Source organism: Gymnoscopelus braueri, assembly GCF_963280865.1.
Source record: "Gymnoscopelus braueri genome assembly, chromosome: 11".
Lineage (NCBI taxonomy): Eukaryota > Metazoa > Chordata > Actinopteri > Myctophiformes > Myctophidae > Gymnoscopelus > Gymnoscopelus braueri.
In genome coordinates, this window is record NC_137613.1 from 46,451,592 (window position 1) to 46,475,846 (window position 24,255).

Below are 24,255 nucleotides of genomic sequence, written 5' to 3' on the forward strand. Positions count from 1 at the left end.
CCGTAGCGGAATGGCAACATAATTTATCAAAATAACACAGCTCTTCCCATTCATGTTCCCAACAGACACAGCAGCCAAACGTAAACTACTGAAGGTCATTTTGCACTGGATAATCCACAGGTTTTTAAAACGGGGACTGCAGCTCCCAGGGGGGACATATTGGGCATGTCATTTTAGGCCAACATCTTACCACTGGTGAAAATATCAGATCTACGAGCTCACATCATGTCATGATTCAATGCGTTTTTCAAAGTATAAAATAGTGCTTAAGTGTTTAAGCTGTTCCTCATTTTGCTGGGGACCCCTGGGGTCCCCGGACCCCACTTTGAGAACCACTGTCTCATTGAACCCTTCATACAGCATAACATTATTGACTATCAAAAACATTGCACAATGCAGCTTTAGTATTGATCAAAGTCATTTGGACACAAGGCATTAAACATTCCACATAACTTTATTACAATAAAACACACCGTGTGGAGTCCTGCAGTGAGTGTACAGGACCTTGCATTGTAAAGCACTTCATTTGTCCATGTCTAACAATACAATAAATTAAAAGAAAACGGGTCGTGGCTCCTGAACCGATACCCCGATATCTACTGCCTCCGAATCCGGGAGTTAGAGGTCAGGTCACTCAATGTTATTGTCCAACTGCAGGCCAAACAGCCATTGCAGATCCTTACCCTGACCTCAATGTCATCAAAACCATGCATAAACCTAACCATCTGTAACGTTAAGCACCTAAAACACGACCATTTGAACCCTAGCTTCCCTATTTTGGGGGGCAAACATTCAGTGAAAATGGCTTTTCTTCAAGCTCAAAGTGTCGAGTTGTAGCTTGTAGACTAGCCGTTTTCAGCGAAGGCGTAAAGGGAAGTTAGGTGTAGAGGGAAATACTAGCGGACCTAGTATAGAGCCCTGAGGGACCCGGGGTCAAGCGAGTACAGGATTTCAGTTAACGTTATACCTTAATTTAGGCCGGCGCGCTCGGCTCAAGGAATTCTGGGTACGATACTGCAGGTTCAGGAGCCACTACCCAAGAAGAAATGCACAGAAGACAGAACATAGAAAGCGATTAAGACACAAAATGGTTATCTAGACCTCCCAGTTTCAACAAAAAACCTGCCCCACTGAGGGCAATGGTACACGACTGATATAAAAGCCTCCATCTCGGGCTTCAGAAGGGATTGAGGAGACTAAATAACACAACAGGACAACCGACTGAAAATGCTTGCCATTTTAAATCCGTTTACTACCAAGTGCTTGTGCGAGATAACCGGATTTCCACGGCGGTAAACGCACTAAACTGACAACCAGATGGATGGCCTTGCGCATACAGACGCCGCAGTCACACATCGTTATACTGCTTTATTCTACAAGGAAGGCAATAAACATACAAATGACATCTCTGTGCTTTGTTCGCTGGGGCAGACAGTTGTTGATGTGGTGGCAGGGTTTTAATCTAGATCAAACGCGCAGGGCTGCTGATGGTTTGATGGCTGATGGACAAACCTCAATTGCATTGGCTAGAGGCTACACCAATATGAAATGATGGGGGGGGGGGAATACATCTATAGCTTCCATCTACGGTCCATGAAGTGGCAACAGTGGCCCTCAAACATTGTCATGTCATGGACTCCCAAATGTATTTGGCTGCCGTTATATTTTGTGCAAGGGATTCCCGGAAGAGAAGATTTGCCAACATATTTCGAAAATAGATGACCTACAACACAACGCGTTGCATCATGTGAGCTTGTAAAAAAAAAAATGAAATGGTGCCGATTTATACTTAGTTGCACACGGTATCGTGCACAGAAGTAGCAGATCTACAAGCTCACAACTTGTCGCAGTGCCTCCCGATGTGAGCTTGTAGATCAGCTGTTTTCGATGCACGATATGATGCACAACCAAATCAAGTTTAAACTCTCTCATTTTGCTGGGGACCCCCTCAAAGACCACAGACCCCACTTTGAGAACCAGAGCTACACAGAACCAACCACTGTATAGCGTTCTTTACGGAAAACTCACAAGGTTCTTTCTGTAGAACTAAATTGGTTCCATGTGAATGATGTGGAATCTTTTCTGGGGGGAGGCATACATACATAAGTGAGCTATAGAGCCTTTTAAATTTCTCCCGGCATAAAACAAATCACAACATCACTTAACCATGTGAACCTCGACAATCGACACAATGTGCTAAAATTCACACTCCTCTGCTGTGCTCAGATGATGTGTGACAATATAAAAAATATATATATTTGGTCTCAAGCAGGTCCTGGATTTACATTAAGAAGAAGGCACACGTGAAGACAACAAGTACACCAGACAGGTTCTACATGCATGGGGCGGAGTGGATCTTTCTTACAGGAAGACATGGGCTGCACCTTAGGTCATTATATTCTGCTCCGTCCTAGCTGCTAGGAAAGGACATCTATATGATGGTAGAAAGGTCGAGAGCTTGTAGATTTGTAGCTTGATTTGAGCACTCGTATGTCACATTGAAACTTTGAAATTTGCACTTGTAAATTGTCAGTTGAAGTCACAAATTATAAACAATTATTGTGGAAATGTCGATCTACTGTACACGTCGTGTGAATATTCTTTTGTGACTTTTTTCTTTCTGTGATTGAAATTAAGATTGCATGCGTGTGGATTACAGGTTACAGGTTCAAATTTCGGTGAGTTGAGTGCTCAAATCAAGTCTACAAGCTCTTTTTGAAGCATATCTACCATCATACACTGTATGTGTCCATTCCTTCAGTACACAACATACATAGTGAGGATAGTGGCACTAGGACAGACGCAGCCACGGAAATTCATGCATCTTAAGATGGACGACAGTAATGACAAATGACTGAGTTCTTCTGCAGCAGTTCCAGCAAGTAACTGATAACAGTGTGATGTCAACCTCTTACAAATAAGTGGTTTGGAAGTTGCTGGTTTTTCCCAGGTCAAATGACCCAACTGTCTGTGAGAGTTCTACCTACCTATTGTATACATAGATGCTTCTACCTTCTAAAAAAATGGATGGAAATAGCAAAGTGCAAAAAAATTTGAATTCTGCGAGTACATCCTATAGATCCATAGTAATAGAGGCAAAGAATTAAAAACAAAAAAACAATCCCAACGTGTACATGACCTACATTCTTTTACATGAACTACACATTGGCAAACAAAACTTAGCATACACAGATTCAGTCTCAAAGCGTATGGATGGTTTGCCCGACGCCCGATTCATACTTGATTTGTGCGACGGTGTCGAGCACCGAAAGTAGCAGATGCACCTAAAATCTGTCTTATGATAATACTCCAAGAGTGCTCAGTCTGTTCTGCTGTTCTATCCGTCCGGGTTTACTGAACCATCATGCAAATGTTCCCTGTGAAAACGACTACTGAAGTATTGAGGGGTACTGGAATCAGGAGAATCGTGAACCGTGGAACCAGGAGGTATACAAACTTATAATTTCAAAATAAAATAAAAAATGCTTAAGTTTTGGACATACCTCCCCCTTCAGGACTGGTTCCGACTATATTGGAAACGTAAACCAAAACAAACAAACATCCGTTTCAGGTAATGGAAGGTTCTGGTAACCTGACCTACAGACTTTATTTTGGCTGAGCTGGTGGAGACTGAAGAGGACAGGACTCCAAACTGTCCCTCCAGACCTGAGCATAGTTCTTACAATATTCATGTTCAAATCAGGCTCTTGGCTATTTTCGGTGCTTGACACAAAGCTCAAACCAAGTACAAATCAGGCTTGATTGTCTGCATTGAAGACACAGTTCATGCTAATGCCGAACTGTGAGTGAGGTGTCTTTGTATAAATGGCATCTACAACAGCTTAATGTCACAAGAGTTATTTTGTGGCTCGTCCCTTAGAAGACGGTTCTTGTGCTGTGAAAAAACTAAATAACAGAAACCAGTAGCCACTAGGGGGAGCACAGAGCTTAAAGATGACTCCATAGCTGCAACTGTTGGAGGGTTTGGTTAAAACGGTGGCTCTGATACTTGTTTAATTTCAAGGACCCCCATAACTCAAGAGTTACAGACCATTAACGGTCCTTAAGGAACCATGAGGGTCCTTGGACCCCACTTTGAGCACCACTAAGTAAAAACATTGCACTGTGAGAATAAATGGTGTTCCTGTGGAAGGATGAAGACAGGTTTGATGGTGATGATTCATTGGTCGTATACAGTACTTTATCATGGCAAAGGTGAATCGTAGGACCCACTCCCCCAACTTTGAAAATAAAGACAGTAAGAGTCCTCCGAGGCTCCACAAAAAGTTAAGTGTCTTCGGTGGCTGTGACAGCCATGCTATTCCTATGGTGACAGGCGAGACATACAACGACTCTACAATTAATTTGTGCATACCTCAAAGCCTTTCAGCTGTTGGGTTTTTGTAAGATTGTTCTTTTTGTAAATTATTTGAGTATCCTATGATATTTCAGGAATGTCTGTGTGTGTGTGTGTATGTTTGTCCGTGTGTGTACGGAGGGAGCTGCATGAATGCCACATGGCGCAAACGCCTCTAAAAAAACAATCCTAAACCAGTCACGTCTACGCCCTAATTCCTTCGGTCGTTTGTAAAAAAAAAAGGCTAGTCTTTGGAAGAAATGTGCGGAGAGGGGGAGGGCAGCTTCAGTGGAGGTCCCGTCCCGTCCAAACCCTCTCTGTTCTCTCTGTGGGACCCTCCATCCTTGGATCACTGGATCTTGTCGGGGTCGAGGTTGTCCAAGTCGATGTCGGGCGACACAACGCAGCACAAACACAGCTTCTGGGTGTACAGAGACATCTTGTCTACGGACCAAACCAAAAGGGAGAAGAAGTTGAATGAGAAGACTCACAATTTTGTTTAACCAAACCCCAAATTCCTGGGGGGAGAGTTTGCCAAAAATAGCTGATTTACAAGCTCACAACGCAGTGCGACACGTTGTGAGCTTGTCTGTGGTGTTACTTAAAGCCTGTGTGTCACAGTCCTATTTCCTCCTTAATAAAGATCCTTGGTTATTGTCGAAAGGCATGGCCGAGACAATGTTTTGCACCCTGTCCGTCCGTCCGTCCGTGGACAGCTAATCTCCGGCACCGTTGGCTTGATGGCAGCAAAACTGTGCACACACACTCCATGGATGCCAGAGCAGAACCTCTGCCCCAAATTATTCACATGGGCCTGTTATAGCGCCACCAGTAGGCCGATTTCTGCACAAAAAAATTGACAGTACTCCTACAGATTTAGTCCAAACATCACGCAAATCGGTACACAGAATCTCTAGTCAGTAAATGAAAAGGGTCTTTCAGATTTTTCATATTCCATCCCGATTGGCTTCCAAAAATAGTACGCAACTATGGAATTAGCAACAAGAAAGAAAATATAAATTATTGTGTGGATTATATCAATTCGAGAAAAAAGAATCTACATTCTTTTGGCTACTTGCATCATTTCTTTAAGTGACATGATTCAATGTTCCCAAGTCCAGTCTGTTTCTATTCACCCGTTTGCTTGCAGATTAGAATGTGAAAATACACAGGCCAGACAGCCTCGCACGTTAACCATATCAGGTGGTCTAGAGAAGTAATGCTGAGTCCTTAGACAAACGGAAAACAGAATAAGCACCAAAATCATGGCACTGTAAGAACAGCCAAATACTGTTTTCTAGTGGCAACGTTCCGCATTAAGCTAATAGCATTATGTGTGTTTAGACCGTTTACTCCACGTGTGAATAATGTTCTCATGCTTTACAGTATATGCTCACTCATGCTACAGAAACCTGCATGTGTGCTGGATTTGAAGGCAGAAAGCTTAACTTTGAAGGGCAACGACAACATAGTTTAGGTATGCTGGACAATGAGCCAGTGTTACAGTATACTGTAAGTCAGACACAGATTAGTCTGACTTATGTATGATTTGAAATTCCCTGACCCAATACTTACAAATATGTGTTGAAGTCCTTACTAAAAAACAGGCTCTATGCACAGCATCCATATGGGAAATAAATTGGGCCTCTTCCTTACTTCGATCAAAAGGTCTTACCAATACTAATTAAGGCTCCGTTCCATTTAGTGTAGCATAGTGGTTCTTGAACTTTTATTTCAAGAAACCCCATAACTCTGAAAGTGTACAAATGGAACCAAATGGACCCAAACGGGTCCATTTGGTTCCATTTGTACACTCTCAGAGTTACGCATGCATAAGGGACCATTTGGAACCCCCTCAAGGAACCATGAGGGTCCCTGGACCACACTTTGAGACCCACTGGTGTAGCGAGTGTTTTCCAATGAGCCAACATGCACAATATCAGCACCCTGACTCTGTTTGACCAGAATGGAACAGAGTCTTAATTAATTAGAAGAGGGCAAGAGGCCCAATTTCTTTCCAATATGGCTGCTGTGCATAAAGCCTATTCCCACTGCCAAAATGTTTTGTGCAGTATGTGTGAAAAGACAGCAATAAGCAGTGGTCTACTACGGGACCTCATAGAGACCATGCCTTATGCTAGGCGTTCCCAAACTTTTCGATTCCATGGAACCCCAAATAGCTATGGTTAAGTGCTTAACTGAACAAGCAAATGTAACGCCCAGGATTCAAACCACACAATCAAATAGAGTTTCAGATTCAGAAATTAAAAATTAAAATACAAAATGGCTGGTGGTGACCGACGGCGTTGACGTTATCTCACCCAGCAGTTTGCGCATGCAGGCCGGTCTGGAGCTGGGCGGCAGGTGGATGCAGATGTAGTAGACGGGCGCTCCGGACAGCGCCACGCCGATGCCCACCAGGGAGTTGATGGTGTCGCTGTAGAGCGGGACCACCACCAGGAACACGCTGCACAGGCAGTACAGGATCGGGAAGAACAGCGACAGCTGCAGAGGAGGAGGGGGAGAGAGGAGAGGACGAGGGGAAAGTATTTCTGGGTCAGTTGACTCTCAAACTTTTCAATTTCAAAGATCCCCGGGTTGTTTATCGTTGCTGTCGGGCAGAAACCGCCCATCTCCACATTCTAATTTTTTGTGTTTTTTCGTAAATCAACGCCCTACTTGATCATACTACAGCTTCACACGAAAGCAAGTTCGAAAGCTCAAAATACGGCACAGCATCCTTCTTCTAATGTACCTCATCATCCCTTCTCTTCACATGTCCAAACTTTTCTTCCCTTGCTTTATCCCCAAACCTTCTAACCTGGGCTGATCCTCTAGTCCAGTGGCTCTCAACCAGTGGTCCGCAGACCACCAGTGTCCTTGAGGTTCCAGGTGGTCCGTAGCTAAATGATGGAGTTGGTAACCAAATGGACCCTTATTCGATTTTTAACTCTTGAGAGACCCTTACGGATCCATTTGGTTTCATTTTACGCTTTAAAGAGTTCAATTATTGTTAAACATCTGCATTACTTAATTAAAGAATTGTTATTTTGATCAACATTGGCCTGTTATCTCTCCTCAATACAGCATGAGACATTTTGGACAAAATCGTATTCAGCGATAACAAAATATTCAAAGTCTTGGGTCTGGGAGGCTAAATCTCAAACATGGCTCAAATGTCGAATAAATAATGGACCTTGATATGAAAAGGGTTGAAAACCACTGCTCTAATCTGCAGTCCTTTCTGAGCTTGTCCCTCCTTGTCACTCCTAATGAGAATCGTAGCATCTTCAATTCTGCCACCTCCACCCCTGCCTCCTGTCCTTTCGTCAGTGCCACCGTTTCCAAGCCACACAGCATGGCTGTTCTCACTACCATTTTATACAGCTTCCCTCTCACTCTTGTCGGGTACCCTTCAGTCACAAATCACTCCTGACACTTCCCTCCATCCGTTTCACCCTGCCTGCACTCTCTTCTTCGCCTCTCTTCCACACTCTCCATTACTTTGGATAGCAGACCTCAGGTATTTTAAGTCCTTCACGTTTGCCACCTCTACTACGTGCATCCTCTCCGTTCCACTGGCCTCTCCCTCAATCACACTCTCATATCAAAACTCTATTTCTGAACAGTTCCTACCCAGCTACAATCAGACTGTTGAACAAGGCATTAACACCGTCTGTCGCCAGACCGGACTACTTCCCTTAGGTTGGTTTCGTCTCCCTATGCTGGTTCCATGTATTACATTCACCCTTCCTTATGCCAAATTCTACCTGGCATAGTTTAACCCGAGGTGGTGTTAACTAGCGGTATGTGAAATATGTGGTTTTTACCTTTCCTGTTGCACAAACTGGTCTATTGAACTTAAGTACTGCACTGTCCCTGCTGTTACTTTTTTTTCTTTTTTACCCAGTCTCATGACGACTTGTTAGGTACTGTACACACCTGCAAATTATGCTAATTTCCTAAACATCATGTACATACAGTACCTATTACATACTCTACTGTATATGGATGTTTTTTTTAAAAGTTTATTTAAGGCGTTTCTACCCCACGTTTCTTTCTCTTTTCTCTTCTGCTCTCACGGAATATGACGACTATGATGGAGTGCACATGGAAAACATAATTTCACCCACTTCTTTACACTTGTAAACCTGTGATGTGACAATAAAGGTGATTCTGATTCTATCGTACTCTTCATTTTGTGTTTAGTATTGTTGAGAGAAGTTAACAACAACTAAAAAACTATTATCGTGAAAAATCTGCCATTGAAAGATTATATTGTCTCTGTCAGGAGGAAACCAAGTTTATGTCCAAAACTAACTTTTCAGGATTAAAATTCTAAAATAGCAAAAGTAGCAGATCTACAAGCTCAAAACGCTGCGTTTCAAGCTTGTGGATCTGCTACTTTTGATGGTTTGTGTGATGTTGTAGTATACTCAAGTAGGGCATTGATTTACAGAAAAACACAAGATTAAAATATGGAGATAAGAGGTTTCTGCCCGACAGCAATGATATCAAAAGGAACTTGTGCTTAATTTAAAAAGTACTATATGGATGGCGTGCTAGCAGTGCTAGCGTACCTTGACAGGTCGGTGCATGTTGGGGGCTTTGAAGCGCAGGTATATCTGACTGCAGATGGACAGACCAATGAACAGCCAGTAGTTGAAACTGAAGTAGTTGATGAGCTTGAAGACGTCTCGCACGCACAGGTAGATCAGTGCCATGACACCCTGGGAAATAGACAAATACACAGAATGTAAGAACCATGTATAAAAAAAACATATACAGAATATGTTTAACGCCCGGGATTCTAACCCTGGTTTCCCGTGCCGGAACGAACACTTAAGCCAAACATCTTAACCAATAGTCTAAATGGGAATTCCCCCTTGGCGAGGGCAGATGTTAGGCTTTTGGTGTTCAGGCAGAAGCTCTGAGCCACTCTACACATGCTCACAATATGTTACGTTTAGAAATATGTGCAGAATGAATTCCAAAAACGTCATATCATTTAACAGTAAGATCGGCAAACAGTACGAAATGCAAGCAACAAAGCTACAAAGTAGAGAGCTCATTATTCCACGGTTATACTCGCATTCTTAAGGCAATACGACAATGATGTTTGTTAAGGGCCATTTACTCCAAGCACGATACCGATGACAATAACTATATACACGTAATTTTATTAATTCTTCCAACTCAAATGGATGGCAGCGTCCGCACCACAACTGTAACGACAACTGTAGTCGTGATTTTTATGAACGTTGCATTGACAGCCATTCAAATTCCCACGGACATCTGGGATGCAATCTGTCGCTCACACTCGGAAAGTTTTGTTATTAATGTAGATGAGACTAATATGAACGGTCATTTCCTCAGGTAGGGTACAACTATCTCACCTCCTTGTAATCAATAATCAGAGTCAGATTATCCATATCTCCTAAAGGATGCATCTTTCAGCACACAGAGCTAGACTGTGCAGCGCGTTTGGGACACCGTTTACAGAGCGTATTGTACATCATGCTCACATAATTATCGCCATAGTCATCGTGCTTAAACAGAGAGGGGGGGGGGGGGGAAAGACATGCAACAACTGAACCATAGATGGTCCAATTATCAGACCCAAAGAGATGAATACATTTTAGATCAAAATTACATAATCGGCCATCTCTCAGAACAATTACATAATGGGCCATCTCTCAGAACAGTTACATAATGGGTCATCTCTCAGAACAAGACAAGAGCTGTCGGTTACAAGCAGGGTTTGTACCCACAGGTGTTTTTCCCCCCATTCATATGAACCCATTTAGACCTGTTGTAACCTACAGTATACCTCTTTTACCTTTCAAACCGGGAGAGCATCAGTGTCAAAGTAGTTGTTGCTATATATACTGTATATAGCAACATGAATTAAAATGTATTTTAGAATACAGCTTTGAAGTTTTTTTTGGTTAGGATTTGGAAGGCGTTTTTAGAATCAACCTCAGGTCTAAATGGGTTAACCCCTTAAAACTGAGCCTGAATTGGCTCTGTACATGGACTGCCTTTTTTCAGTCTACACCAAATCTCTTCACCAAAAATAGCCGATCTACAAGCTCACAAACGTGTCTCATCTGCTATTTCTGGCTAATGTCCCCCCTTAGAATATGGATGCTGGGGGTCCATGTGGTTAAAGTTGTACAAACGAGTAGTTCACAGTACGTGTGTATCAGGTGCACGGTTCAGGCAGAAATAGTTTCTTAGAAACACCACGGATTCCTCACGCTGAGGAAGGCCTGTGGGCCCAAACGTCTTAGAAACACCACGGATTCCTCACGCTGAGGAAGGCCTGTGGGCCCAAACGTCCGTCATTTGAGCTACTGCTGGGGGTGAAAGACTACAATAAACAAGATATCCTAAATGCATTAAAGTGAGTGCTGGTATTCCTTTCTGAGAAACTAAAGTTGTAGAAACACCACTGGTTGGAGAAAACAATGTGACCGGATTCAGGAAGAAAAGAACATGGAAAACAGGTGGAGATTAAAAACACCCACACCACACCACGTAACCAGGTTAAGCCGTTCAGACCTGAGGCCGATTCTACAAAATGTCTTCTAAATCCTAACGGTTTTCTGAAAAAAACGTATGTTTCTATATCAGTGGTGCTCCAACTTTTTCATGTCAAGGACCCCCACAATTATATGCATTTCGTCGTGGACCCCCCATCTCAAAATATGTTGCTCCAGGGACCCCCTGAAGCAAAGATTTGAGTTTTGTTCGCTTTAAAAAAAAAAAAATTCAAAGATTTTCTTTGATAAAAAAAATAAATAGCAGATCTACAAGTGCCGCGCTACGAGCTTGTAGATCTGCTATTGTTTGAATAGCCAAAGTATAAAATAACGGTTAAAGTGGTAACACAGATGCTTTCCCGGTTTGAATGGGTTAATACCCAACACAACAGCACCAGTAAACACTTTGCTGACTGCTTGCCAGAGACCCGATTAGCCTGTGGGGTTACCGGTGAGTGTGTTTACATGAATGCACATTCCATCATAGAGGGAAATAAAAGTATTTTGTCACTGCCGTCCAAAATGGTTCCTTTTTTGATTATTATCCCAAAAACATTTTAAAATAGTGAAAATATAGCCGATCTACAAGCTCACAAGTCTATAGATAGAAAAAGAAAATCACCTACAATGTTATAATTTAGGAAAACGCCAACGTGGATTATACACAAAAAAGCCAAGGCTTGTTTCCATTGTGGTCCACCTTGAGACATGGTCGAAACAGGTTGTTTGCACAACAAACTGTGCAAGCAACCATGAAACAAAGACAAATAAATCCTTATATATAAAGTTGGGAGCAATACATAGGACAAAAGGTACCCTTGGAGAAGAATCCAATGCAGAATGGGCTATCCGGGGTAGGGATCCAACTATGACCAGTTAGTGTTAAGATGGAACTATGATTTGTGGTCATTTCTAAATCTTGAAAGAGAATTTAGGGATTTCAGGGCTTTAAGGAGGGCATTCCACAGAGTAGTGGCTGTGTGATAAAACGCATTATGAGCTCATAGATCTGCCATTTTCACTACTTTTGTGCCACTCTCTTGTATGACAAAGTAGGGCATTTATGGAAAATCATAGTACAAAGTTGAAACATGAGGTACTAACGTTGAAGAGCAGGGCTGGGATGGGGGTGAAGCACTTGATGTGGATCATGGACAACATGTTGGGCAGGTGGCCCTCCCGAGCACCCACGAAGAACAACCTGGGAGAAGAGAAACAATGGCAATACAAGCAATTTGCATTTACTGTACACATACTGTACAGTATGCTTAATTTATACTATGAATATACAGTAGCGGATCTACAAGCTTAGTTTAGCATCTAGCAGAGTTTCCCCAAACTTTTTCAGCTCGAGACCCTAAAGATACATCGGGTGTCTCCCCAAACGTACAAAAATACATTATGAATTAACCACCCAAGGCCCATTTAAAGGCCAGTCCACACCAATGCAACGCGCTGTGACCTTGTAGATCTGTCTTTTTCACTATTTCTTAAAAGTTCCTTTTTTAAATGTATGGATTTCTTAAATTGTTCTAATAAAGATTTATTTAAATTTTGAAAAATGGGTAGTTTTTTTTTCTTTTACTAATGTACCTTTACTAGCAGTGTAAACCCTTTGAGATGAATCATCTCATTTACGAGGGGGTCATTTTGAAAGAGTAAAGAAAATGTAGGAAACACAACTTACTCATGACCCACAAAAAGTGGCTTTGCGCCCCAAAAGTGGGTCTGATCTGATATAGAGATACTGTATCAAATACAGACATTTGGTTCATAAATATCATGGTAAAAGTTAATATGTGCGTACTGACCTGGATGCAGCGATGATGGAAGAGTTGAGTCCCCCGTAACAGGAGATGGCCACTGACAGAGGAATGAACCAGCGAGCCCAGCCCAGCACATCATCAGCAAAAGTCTGCAAACACATTCAAATTACCTTTGTTACTTCCGATGTCATTTTAAAATCACTTAAACCTTATATACTTAGTTGACCGGTGTCCATCAGGGCTCCATAATAGCCCTCCTCCTGTTTTCGCTCTACACTGAATAGATTTCGCAGGAAAAAAAACGATCTGCAACCTCAGGACGAATCACAGAGCGGCATTTTTTTGTAGATGTGACATGTACAGTAGATCTGCAATTTTTTCTATCTCTTGTAGGTTCTCATTTATCTCTAGTAGATCGGCCATGGGGCCATGGGGCGGCAATGGCCCAAGGGCGAACTGGGAACCGCAAGGTTCCCAGTTCGATCCCGGTCTCCCCCAGAGTTATGTCGAAGTGTCCTTGAGCAAGACGCTGAACCCCTAATTGCTCCCGTGGTTGCCTTCCATGGTTTCCTCCGCCATCGATGTATGTATGTGTGTGTGAATGGGTGAATGTAATGAACAATCTATGTAAAGCGCTTTGGATAAATGCACCATTTACCATGAGCGTGTAGATCTTCAATTTGTCAATCTCGTGTAGGTCTCATGTAGATCCGCCGTGAGCTTGTAGACCTCCTATTTTCCCAACGTTTGCCCCAGAACAGAGATGCTAGGGTTCATGTGGTTAACTATAATAACCTTGCTGAGCTCCATGGCGAGGAAAAACCACAGGACAAACAAAAATCACCCCCCACCAGCCAGTATAAGCCTCGGCTCGGGAGCGGGACCTTAATAACATTGGTGGCGAAAAACAGCCGATCCACAAGGTCACACCGCGTCGCGGTGTGAGCTTGTAGATCGGCTATTTTTGCAGGCACGCCACTGCCAGCACGCCGGAGCACAAATCGAGCTTAATCCTCGGCTCGCAGCAGGGCTCCTTAATAGCCTTCATCTAACCCGCTTGTTCCTACGGGGAGGAACGCTAACCTTCTTATCCTCATCCTGTGTTCCTGCTGTCAGACCCCAGACCCGCCAGGGGAGACTTCCTCCCTCCTTGACAGGGAGAGGCGACCTTTCAGCCCCGGAGGGGCCAGACGACGACGGGACAAAATCGTTGTCTCGTCTGACAGCCAGAACACCGGAAGAAAGACCTCTCCAGTTTGATATGGTCTCTGTCGGGGTGGGAAACCTCATAATGTCCAAAACTGTTACTTTTCAGGAATCAAATTTAAAGTGTAGCAAAAAAGCAGCTCGCGTCGCGTTTCGAGCTTGTGGATCTGCTACTTTTGATGCTTTTATGTGACGCCGTAGTATGATCAAGTAGGGCGTTGATTTGTGAAAAAAAAACATTAAAAATTTAGAATATGAAGGGAGGTTTCTGCCCAACAGCAACGATATACATTAAGCCACGAACCCCCAAAATACTTTTTTGAGTGTGTGTAACACTCCTATAAACAGCCTGCAAAAAAGGGAGTTAGGGCCTTATAAGGAATTAAAGGGCGTGCACTCGCGTTCATATTTATACCCCTTGGAAAGGGGGCGTGTCTTTAAAAAAAGAAGAGGCCCAGGCAGAGCCCGTCCACCGATTGGTTGCGATATTGCCCCCTGACAACCAACAACAACCAATAGAACCCACACTGTCCCTTCGGGCTATATCCCCCTGTACTTTTACTTCTACTCCACTACATCTCAGAGGCAAATATTATACTTTTACAATTATTGGACAACTTTAGTTACTAGTTACTTTGTAGATTTAGATTAGTATTACAAAACTAATCTAACCCACTTCAGCCCTATAGATTTCGGCCATTTGAAAATAGCCAATCTACAAGCCCACTGCGTCGCGATGCATTGTGAGCTTGTAGATCTGCTAGATTTTTAAACATTTGAAAATTTGTGAAGCGGGACATTCTGCATAAGTACTTTTGGTACTTTAAGTACATTTTGATACCAATACTTTTACTCAAGTAAATTTTGAATTCCTGACTTTTATTTTCTACATTGCAGTATTGGTACTTTCACTTAAGTAAAAAAAATTGAGTACTTTTTCCACCACTGCTCATTGTCAGAGATGGGAAGTAACGGAGTACAAGTACTTCGTTACTGTAGAAATCATGCATACATTCGCTGGTGCAACGTCAGAGAGAGAGAGAGAGAGAGAGAGAGATCAAAGAAATGTAACTTAACGTGCTGTACGGCATGTCGTTGCCATTCACATGGCCGTTGCATGTGCATTTTGCACGTATGTTCGCGTCATGTTCTACTTTGCTTTACCATGAAGCTAATAAACCGGTTTCTGCACATACCTAGGGATGAATGCAGCACTTAAATTATCTGGAATGCATCCTTCTAACAATACAGGTCGAGTTATTTGCATATTGAAACGGATTTATTTCATCATGCAATGCTTGTGTGTTCCGCTCTCAGATTCATCTTATGGAGGCCATCACCCCTGCCCGCACACACGCGTTAAAGTCTATTTAAGTTCATGTAAATATATATTAAGTTCTAAATAAAAACGGGTTTCACTCCCACTTTATGTTGCATCTCTTTTTCCCCTAGACGGGGACGTACAGTAACAATATAATATCCATTCCAAGTTTTATTAGCCTTTGGTCGTGAGGTTAAACTGTAAACAAACTTCTTATTCTCTTCATTACACTTGAGAGTCGGCTATTTACTTTATAAACGTTTAATTGTGTGAGGGACTCGCTTGCGCTGATCTACAATGGCTGCGGTTACATGGACATCATGTATTCATTCAGAATGAACTCATTCCGAATAGAGATTCATAATCTGTTCCACTCACCTGTTTACATGGAACCTGAATAAAAGTATTCCTCGTTTACATGACCCAAATCATTCATTCGGAATATAACTTTTGACATGCTCAAAGTGGTTCCCGCCTACGCCCAGGCATGGACCAGGGGCCGCCCGGCTCCACTACCCGGGGCGGAGCTTCCCCTGGTGGGCATGGGAGGAGGCAATAGCCCCCTTGTGCCTCTGCGGTGGAGGACTGTCGGTCGTAGGCAGGCCGGGAAGCAACGCACCGACTCCTAGCCAGGCAGCGTTGTATGCGGTGCAAGCCTGCGTTCCTTTGATATCGCCGTTTTAATGCGAAAGTAGCAGATCTACAAGTTCAGACCAGTTTCTTTTTTTGTATTGGTACCAGACACAGTAAAACTTGGGCTAGCCTATACTACTTGTAACATTTCTCATGGAGGCTACCTTAATTTTATTTAAACAAAAAAAAGTTTTATCTGACTGAATAGATAGAATAGAGGATGCCAGGTCAACAATGACCTGGCATCTGTCTAAATAACATTCTATCTAATTTACATTTTTACGTTTGCATAAGACTGCATGGTCGTCAAGGCTAGAACATTTAAAACAAAATGATATACTAATATGAATGAATTCGCATTGGGCGTTATCAGAGAGCGAGCGAGAGAAAAGGCCTCTGAAAGTCTTATCAAAGAAATGTAACTTCTTTGATAACGGCATGTCGTTGCCATTCACATGGCACGTGGCCGTTGCATGTGCATTTTGCACATATGTTTGCGTCATGTTCTACTTTGCTTTACCATGAAACTAATAAACCGGTTTCTGCACATACAGTACCTAGGGATGAATGCAGCACTTAAATTATCTGGAATGCATCCTTCTAACAATATATATCTCTTTTTCCCCTAGATGGGGACGTAACAATATAATATCCATTCCAAGCATGAAAAAAATCGCCCCCGGTGTGTAAGGACCTGTACCGTTCGTCAGTAGAGTTGCAGCTTAATTCCATACATTGCATTTATTAGATACATACACAGCCACAGAAAACATATGGCATATGGCTGTGTATGGAAGACATGCAATAATATCCTGCTATATTGTAACCTTATCAATCACTAGAAAAACAATCCGACGTTCATCTACAGTACTGCTGATGATTGTAGAGTGGGCAATTAGACTGGAGCAAGCGTCAAGCGTCAACACAACGGTTTTTGCTAGGCAAAAATACACCCTTTGCCATGCACTTATTTCCATGCATAGGCCTATAGGCTCACATGTACACTTTTTATCATTCTATCATTTTATTGATGTTATTCACATTTTTAATGCTATTCATAACATACGCAATGTAATGTTTTCATATTGGTCAAGGTGCGCTGTCACAATGTTTCCTCATTACATCTGCATGTTTTTATAGTGTGTGCGTGTCCGCGTGTTTTGCGCACATGCACAAAAATGCGCGTACACGTGAATGCGCATGCATGTACTGTACGCTCCCCCACTTCTAAAAGTAGCACTACAACACTGAACACACTCTCACATTGGATATGTTATCCAATTAATTCTTCTTTTTTTATAAATCTCTGGGACCCTAATTTACACTGACAAAAAGACGACAGCGGTCACTGCTATCCCCCCCGCGGCACAGCGGAAGCCGCCCGTCACTTGACTCATTAACCGGAGTTAAGCCTTCCATCCGCATGTCAACACCGCTTTGAAGGTCACTTCTCAGACGGCCGTGAGAATACAAGACTGACCGCCATGCCTCAGCAAGGAACGTTAGAGGTATTTTATAAGATCGCTTTAGGTTAGAATGGTGAAGAATGAGAGAAAATGTTAGGCTACCGCCAGGAATCTCGTAATTTTAAAGGGACAAGGCCACTTGGCCATTTTTTTTTGGGGGGGGCAAAAATGTCAAATGCCAGGGAAGTAAGTCCATTAAATAAAATAATGATTTTAATTCCACAGAAATAATTTATAAAATGTAAGGGTTAAGGATGATTTTATTTGTAACATATAGTATAACTATCAGTGAAATAGATTTAAAAAAAATGCTGTTTATTGTACAAAAGTATTGACAAATGTACAATATTCGTACAAACTCCTGCGTCAAACGTTCATAATGCTCTGGACTAGTCAGAGTCACTGGACTTGTTTGAAGATGGGGATGAGAGACGGGGGAGAGGACTAACAATTCAGAATCTCAACAAAAGACACTGGTGTTTAAAAAAACTGTATTGACAGGCAAGCGGCAGAGGAGAAAGGGTGGAGTCAGCTGGGCATCAAGGCCACTGTGTGGGCATACAGTAGCACGTTTTTAGGGACATGAAGCCAACCTGAGGGGGCACATGTGGCCATGCAGCCTTCATGGCCTCCATGAAATTCCTGCCCTGGCTACTATACAGTAAAGTCATAATGCTCTATAAGAGATTCACGGATCAATAAGGACAACAATGGCAAAAGAATCATCGGCAGTGTCTTGCAGGCATTCAGTCTGGCAGTTCTTGCACTAACTAGCCAAACATTGTGTGTGATTGGACATATGCTCAATGTGCTCGTGATTTATATCGTTTTATTTGCGCAGTCTAGTCTAGCAACATACCAGGGACAGTTTTGAAGAAAGGCTGTCTGAGGAGGTTAGGAGGTACAAACCTATATTATCCCTCTCTGGGGGAATACAAACACAACCAGAAGGCAATTAAATGAATGGAGATAGTATGCCCTTTGTCCACTGTGACGCAATTATCTCAAAGATTTCACAGTTTGTGGTGACAGAGAAAGCACATGGGAGGTTGATGTTACCAAATCAGTTGTGGGTCTAACGTTCAGCACCCAGAGCGGAGCCGCAGCGAGTATCGCCCTAAGTTCCCCGAACTTTCTTCGGTTTGGGAAGCCCTGCAGCCCGAGCCACAACAGACAGGCATTTACACATTTATGACGGGATGCTCACCACGGCCACCGCCTCGCTGGCCAGCACGGTGTCGGCGTCCATGACGACGTAGTAGGCCACGTTGGTGAGGATGTAGATGATGGTGACGATGGGCATGGAGATGGCGATTGATAGGGGCAGGTTCCTGCACAGGAAGAACCGCAGAAGAACAAAAAAAGACTCAGCAGAGAAAAACAAACTATCCCAGTGATTCTCTCTTCTTTAACATTTTAAGGACCTCCAGTTTGATATCGTTGCTATAAATTAACGCCCGACTTGATCATCCTACAGCGTCACTCAACAGCATCAAAAGTAGCAGATCTACAAGCCGGGTGCTTTGCATCTCGTCTGTCTGTCGGTCACCATCTTTACCAACAGCTGCACCATGGACAGTGGGTGGTGATTATCTAGATGAACTAATGTAATCAGGTGAACATCAAAAAGGTCAACATAATTTTTCGTCTGTAAAATTGTCAAATATAATCCAGTTTAGGTCAAGCTAAGATCAAAATCTTCTATTTCAGATATATATCTATCTACTGGAGATTGGTAGGGTTTAAAAAGGACACTGGCCAATATTACATATTTTCCACTATAATTGGAAAACTGTTAAATAGCATGTTTGTTATTATTGCCAAATAGGAAGTCAGATATCGTTGGTGTTGGCAGAAACCTTCCATCTTCATATTATACGTTTTTTTCCCCATATATTGATGGCATATTTTATACTTTATACTTTATAGCATGACAGTGTCACACAAAAGTAGTGTAAATAACAAATCTTGTGAACTTGTAGATTGGCTATTTTCACACATTTTGAAAGATTTTTAAAATTTTTATTTTAATGTCATGCCCATGACGCCAGGTTGAAAGTGGTCCATCTGTGGGTTTTATAAATATTGAACCACTGAAAAGTATTAACAGCAGCTTGTGACTACCATAATAACTATATCGGAGAACACAGGTTCCTTTCCCCCCCCCCCCATTTCCTGAAAAGTAATGGTTTTGGACGTACAAGGTTTTCACCCGATAGCGACAATATGTTTTTTACATTGGCTAAATGGCATTTAGTCTCTGTCGGGTGGAAACCGATGATGTTCAAAACTGCTACTTTTCAAATTCAAAAACAACAAAAGTAGCAGATTTACAAGCTCAAACGCGGTGCGAAGAGACGCGCTTTGGGCTTGTAAATCTGCTACTTTTGATGCTTTTGTGTGACGCTGTAGTACGATCAAGCAGGACGTTAATGCTAAACATAAGAAGTGAGAATATGGAGAGAAGAGGTTTCTACCCTACAGCAACGATTTGATCAAAAGACAAATTCACTCAATAAAGTAAATTTACTCAAGTACTGTACTTAGTACAATTTTGAGGTACTTTTACTTTACTGGAGTGCTCCAGTAAAGTGGCTCAGAGCTTGTAGATCTGCTATTTTCAAACATTTTTGTACTTTTACTTTTGGTACTTTAAGTACATTTTGATACCAATACTTTTGTACTTTTACTCAAGTAAATTTTGAATTCCGGGACTTTTACTACAGATTACTTCTACATTGCAGTATTGATACTTTTACTTTAAAGTAAAACATTTGAGTACTTTTTCCACCACTGACTGGTGGTGAGAAACAGAACGGTGGCGTTTTTACCTCTCTGGGTTCTTGAGCTCCTCTGTGATGAAGTTGAGCGTGTCCCAGCCAGAGTAGGAGTACAGCGCTGAGTACAGAGCCAGAGCCATGTCGCCCGGGTTCAGCTTGGACCCTTTGAACGAGTCCTTAAAGTTCTGGTTGTGGCCTAGGAAACACACGCACGCATACGCACCAAGAAGGGGGTTTTAAAAACAAGTTAAATTCCACACACAGGCCTCTGTTTAGAGACAAGTATGTGAGTTATGTGTGTTCATGGGCAGTGCTGGAAAGTATGTACTCAAGTACTGTACTTAAGTAAAATTTTGAGGTATTTGTACTTTACTCTTTACTTGTAACAGAGTATTTTTACATTGCAGTATTGATACTTTTACTCAAGTAAAATGTGAGTACTTCCACCACTCTTCATGGGTTGTGTGGGGTGTAGGAAATCATAGTGAACTGTCACGATCATGAAATATTAAGTTGACGATTAATTGTCCTACAAATAATTGCGATTAAAGTGGTGTTCAGGGACCCCCGGCAGTCCGTGAGGAGGTTCCCGGGGGATGTCCACAACAAAATAGTTGAATTTCACTATTATTTCACAAGCTAGAAGTTAAACTCAATGAGAGAATGAATACGAATGACTATTCAGATCATAGGCTACTCTCTCTCCACCCACAGTATCTCTCTCTCTCCACCCACAGTATAGTTGTAGAATTATGTACTAAATCTAATCTAACAAACAACAATATTCTGTAAGGGGGTTCCCTGGCACAACATATTTTTTCAATCGGGGGTCCGCCAACTAATACGCATCAATCCGGTGGTCCTTGACATGAAAATGTTTGAGAACCACTGCTTGAAGTAGGATTTAACAGTTGTGGGCAGTTGTGGTTGCAGACAGACAGACGTTCTCACCTTGTCCCAGCCGGACCATGCCAGCCACGATGATGACAATGAGAGCAAACACCTTGGCCACGGTGGAGACCACCTGCAGGATGGCCCCCCACTTCACCTTCATACAGTTCACAACTGTCAACAGACCTGAGACACACACACACACACACACTGTATGTTAACAACATGACAGCATTTGACTAATGATACGTCTACAGTACAGTGTACTACTTACAGGATGTGTTTGAGTTGAACATAATGATATTTACATATACAGTATTGAGTTAACATTGTTTATAAAGGGTCACAGAGTGCTTCAAGGATCACCTTGACTCTGGTTTACAGGTGTAAAAATGGGTGAAATATTGTTTTGCTCAAGCTCAAATGTAGTTTTTTTTTAGAAAGGAAGAAGAAAGAAAAAGGAGGGGGGACAGGGAGAGGGAGAGCAGGGAGAAAAATCTAACGGTAAAGAAGCATTGTCAAAGAAACAAACAAAAAAAATTATATCATCATACACATAGCATAAGACCAGCAGATACAGTACGTACATGAGGGTAACCACTTAAACCCTTCATTATTACTTAAACAGAGTTGGTTCAGTACTGGTTCTTACCAAACCATTTTGGCGAAAATGCCGATTTTTTTCCCCCCAGAATAGGGACGCTAGGCCTCAATAAGTGGTTGCAAAAATGTAACGCATAGCGGGATTAGATTAGCCTCTAGGCTAGAACACATGAAGCAGGTGAGCCCTACATGCTTTGTTGTTCCAGCGAAACAGGCTGAACCAGTTATCAGATGTGACTGCAGCGCTGTCGACAGTTAGCCAACAGTCTATACGTATGACCTACTAACACACATGCTGATAAACGCCACGTGTCCCTTTTCGTCTTCAACTGTAGTTTTGCGGGGGAGGTCCAAAACATCTCAGACGTTTTTATCAAGTTGTGGGAGCTTTTATTGGTGTAAAAACTACAATACATGGTTTTAGGAAGAAGTCTAAAGAAGCTATATATCATGGACTGCCCCATTGAACTGTTGAAAATTAATCTTGCGTGTCTTTCATCTGTGTGAAGTTGCATCCCTATTCTGGGACGCTAGGGATAGACTAACATTTGGGGGGAAAATTGCAGGAGGCCCCGACCGCTGGCCTAGCGGTCTTGGCACTTAGGCTCTAATGCGTTCCCGACGACCTTTGCTGCGCGTCTCTCCCCGTCTCTCTCTCTCTCCCTCTTTCCTGTGAGTCTTCACTTGAACTATCAATAAGGCAGAAAAAGCTAAACACTTTTTTTTGTTGTTGCTGGAAACAGCGCATCTACAAGCTCCCAACGCATCGTGCGCAATGTGTTGCGAGCTTGTAGATAAGCTATTTTCAGAAATGTGGTGTAGAGGGGAAAATAATAAGGGGACCAAGTACAGACCCCTGAGGGACCCCGGTCAGCGAAGTATAGGGTTTAAGTGGTTAAGGATTTTTTTATAACCACAAGTTAGCCAGACAATGTAGTTTTATAATACGATGTTATCCTTATGAAACTAAATCTATCTGTCTATGAATTCCACAAACCATACATGTGATTTGCATGTGCGTCTATTCTTTGCATATCTCGACAACTATTCAACCAATCACACAATCACATTTGGCGTGTGTGTATTACTGATCCCCAAGGGAATGCAGAGCCGAGTGTGTCGATGCAAAGATGCATGGCTTAAAGCAAAATAAAATGTCACAACTGAAGAAAAAAATAAAACATTTGTATATGGACAAGTTCTAACGTGCAATGTGTGAAAGGAGACCCCCACACTAGCGCCGTTTCCTAAACAATTAACACAATATATAAAATGATGACGTTTTAGTAACATAGTTCTTGCTGTTCTACATACTGCCAACCAGGTAAAGAAATCACAGATTGAGGCTTTAACCGTCGCATTTACATGAAATATCCGAGACCATTAAGATTTTATGGAAAATGCTTCTGAACATATTGCTAGTTTGACCACTTCAAATGCTCCAATCTTAAAATAATAACCCAAAATAGCCTATCCAGTATCTACAAGCTCTCAATGCGTCACAGAAGCATTGAGAGCTTGTAGATGGAGCTATTTTCGCTGCGCAACATGCTTCCATAGAAGACATGCATGGCTTCTATGGCATCCAAATGACTGAAATCAGTGGTGACTGAGAACTTGAATCCATGAAAGATGCAAATACACACAGATTCACATTGGGCATTGGCCGCCAATGACGTGACTGATGCAAATTACTGCATGCCCGTCAACCGCAAATGATGGAACGCGAGTGGCGGGTGTCGCCTGTGAATTATTGCAATATGGAGCAACACAAATACCACAAAAGTGTGGAGTCCAACAATGGCAGAATGGTTATCCAGAACGGACCGGCTCCCAACAGGCCTGCAGGCCTTCACTACTGTTAAATAATTCAGCACTAGATGTTCAGGGTAAATCTCCACCACCCCTTCTGATGCATCTTAGTCTGGATGCACACACGTGCTGTGTGAACTGCTCTACTGAATCGTCTCTGTCGGGTGGAAACCTCATATGTCCAAACTTGTGACTTTTCAGGATTCAAATATAGCAAAAGCAGCAGATCTACAAGCTCCAAACGAGACGCTTTGCTTCGCATGTCGAGCTTGCGGATCTGCTACTTTTGAGTGACGCTGTAGTATGATCAAGTAGGGCATTAATTTAAGAAAAAAGTAAAAACGTTAAAGTATGGAGATTTCTGCCCGTCAGCGACGAAATGTTTTGGACAGTGAAAGTAGCCAGACAGCTGAATTTATGCTGGTGATTATACAATCAAACGGGGAAGGAGAGAGACACACAGAGAGAGAGAGAGAGAGACTATCCAGTTGATTAACATGGAGGTAACAGGGCAGACAAAGGGGAGTAATTAACAGCCCGTCTACAACATTGAGAAGACAAATGGGGAACATTGAGAGAGCTCTGCTTCTGGTTGTGTCTGCTATAAAAGCTTGGCCGTGTTCCCTGCAGTTACCTGATGGGCCATTACTCTGTCTGAATTTAATAACTCCCTCAGTAAAACAGTGTAATACCAGCACACTGCTGGCAGCGCCACAATGGAAATGCATATGGTCGAAGTCGGGAGATAACCTTGCATGTCCAAAACCAGTGGTGTAAAGTAACACTTAAGTACATTTACTCAAGTACTGTACTTAAGTACAATTTTGAGGTACTTTTACTTTACTTAAGTATTTCCAATTGTCTATACTTTTACT

At 42.3% G+C, this 24,255-nt stretch overlaps 1 protein-coding gene across 2 annotated transcripts in view; it reads right to left on the reverse strand.

The window, feature by feature from the left end:
• Positions 1-382: 382 nt before the first annotated feature.
• LOC308094538 (Y+L amino acid transporter 2) overlaps positions 383-24,255 on the reverse strand; it is a 40,750-nt gene continuing 16,877 nt past the window's right edge. For both annotated transcript variants that reach the window (XM_080441261.1, XM_080441262.1), the window contains exons 5-12: positions 21,026-21,151; positions 20,126-20,270; positions 18,502-18,625; positions 12,714-12,817; positions 12,007-12,103; positions 8,938-9,087; positions 6,679-6,862; positions 383-4,801 (exon numbers count right to left, since the gene is read on the reverse strand). In XM_080441261.1, the coding sequence (XP_080297387.1) occupies positions 4,707-4,801; positions 6,679-6,862; positions 8,938-9,087; positions 12,007-12,103; positions 12,714-12,817; positions 18,502-18,625; positions 20,126-20,270; positions 21,026-21,151 (1,025 nt within the window). In that variant the 3' untranslated portion in view covers positions 383-4,706. The remainder of the gene's footprint in view (positions 4,802-6,678; positions 6,863-8,937; positions 9,088-12,006; positions 12,104-12,713; positions 12,818-18,501; positions 18,626-20,125; positions 20,271-21,025; positions 21,152-24,255) is intronic.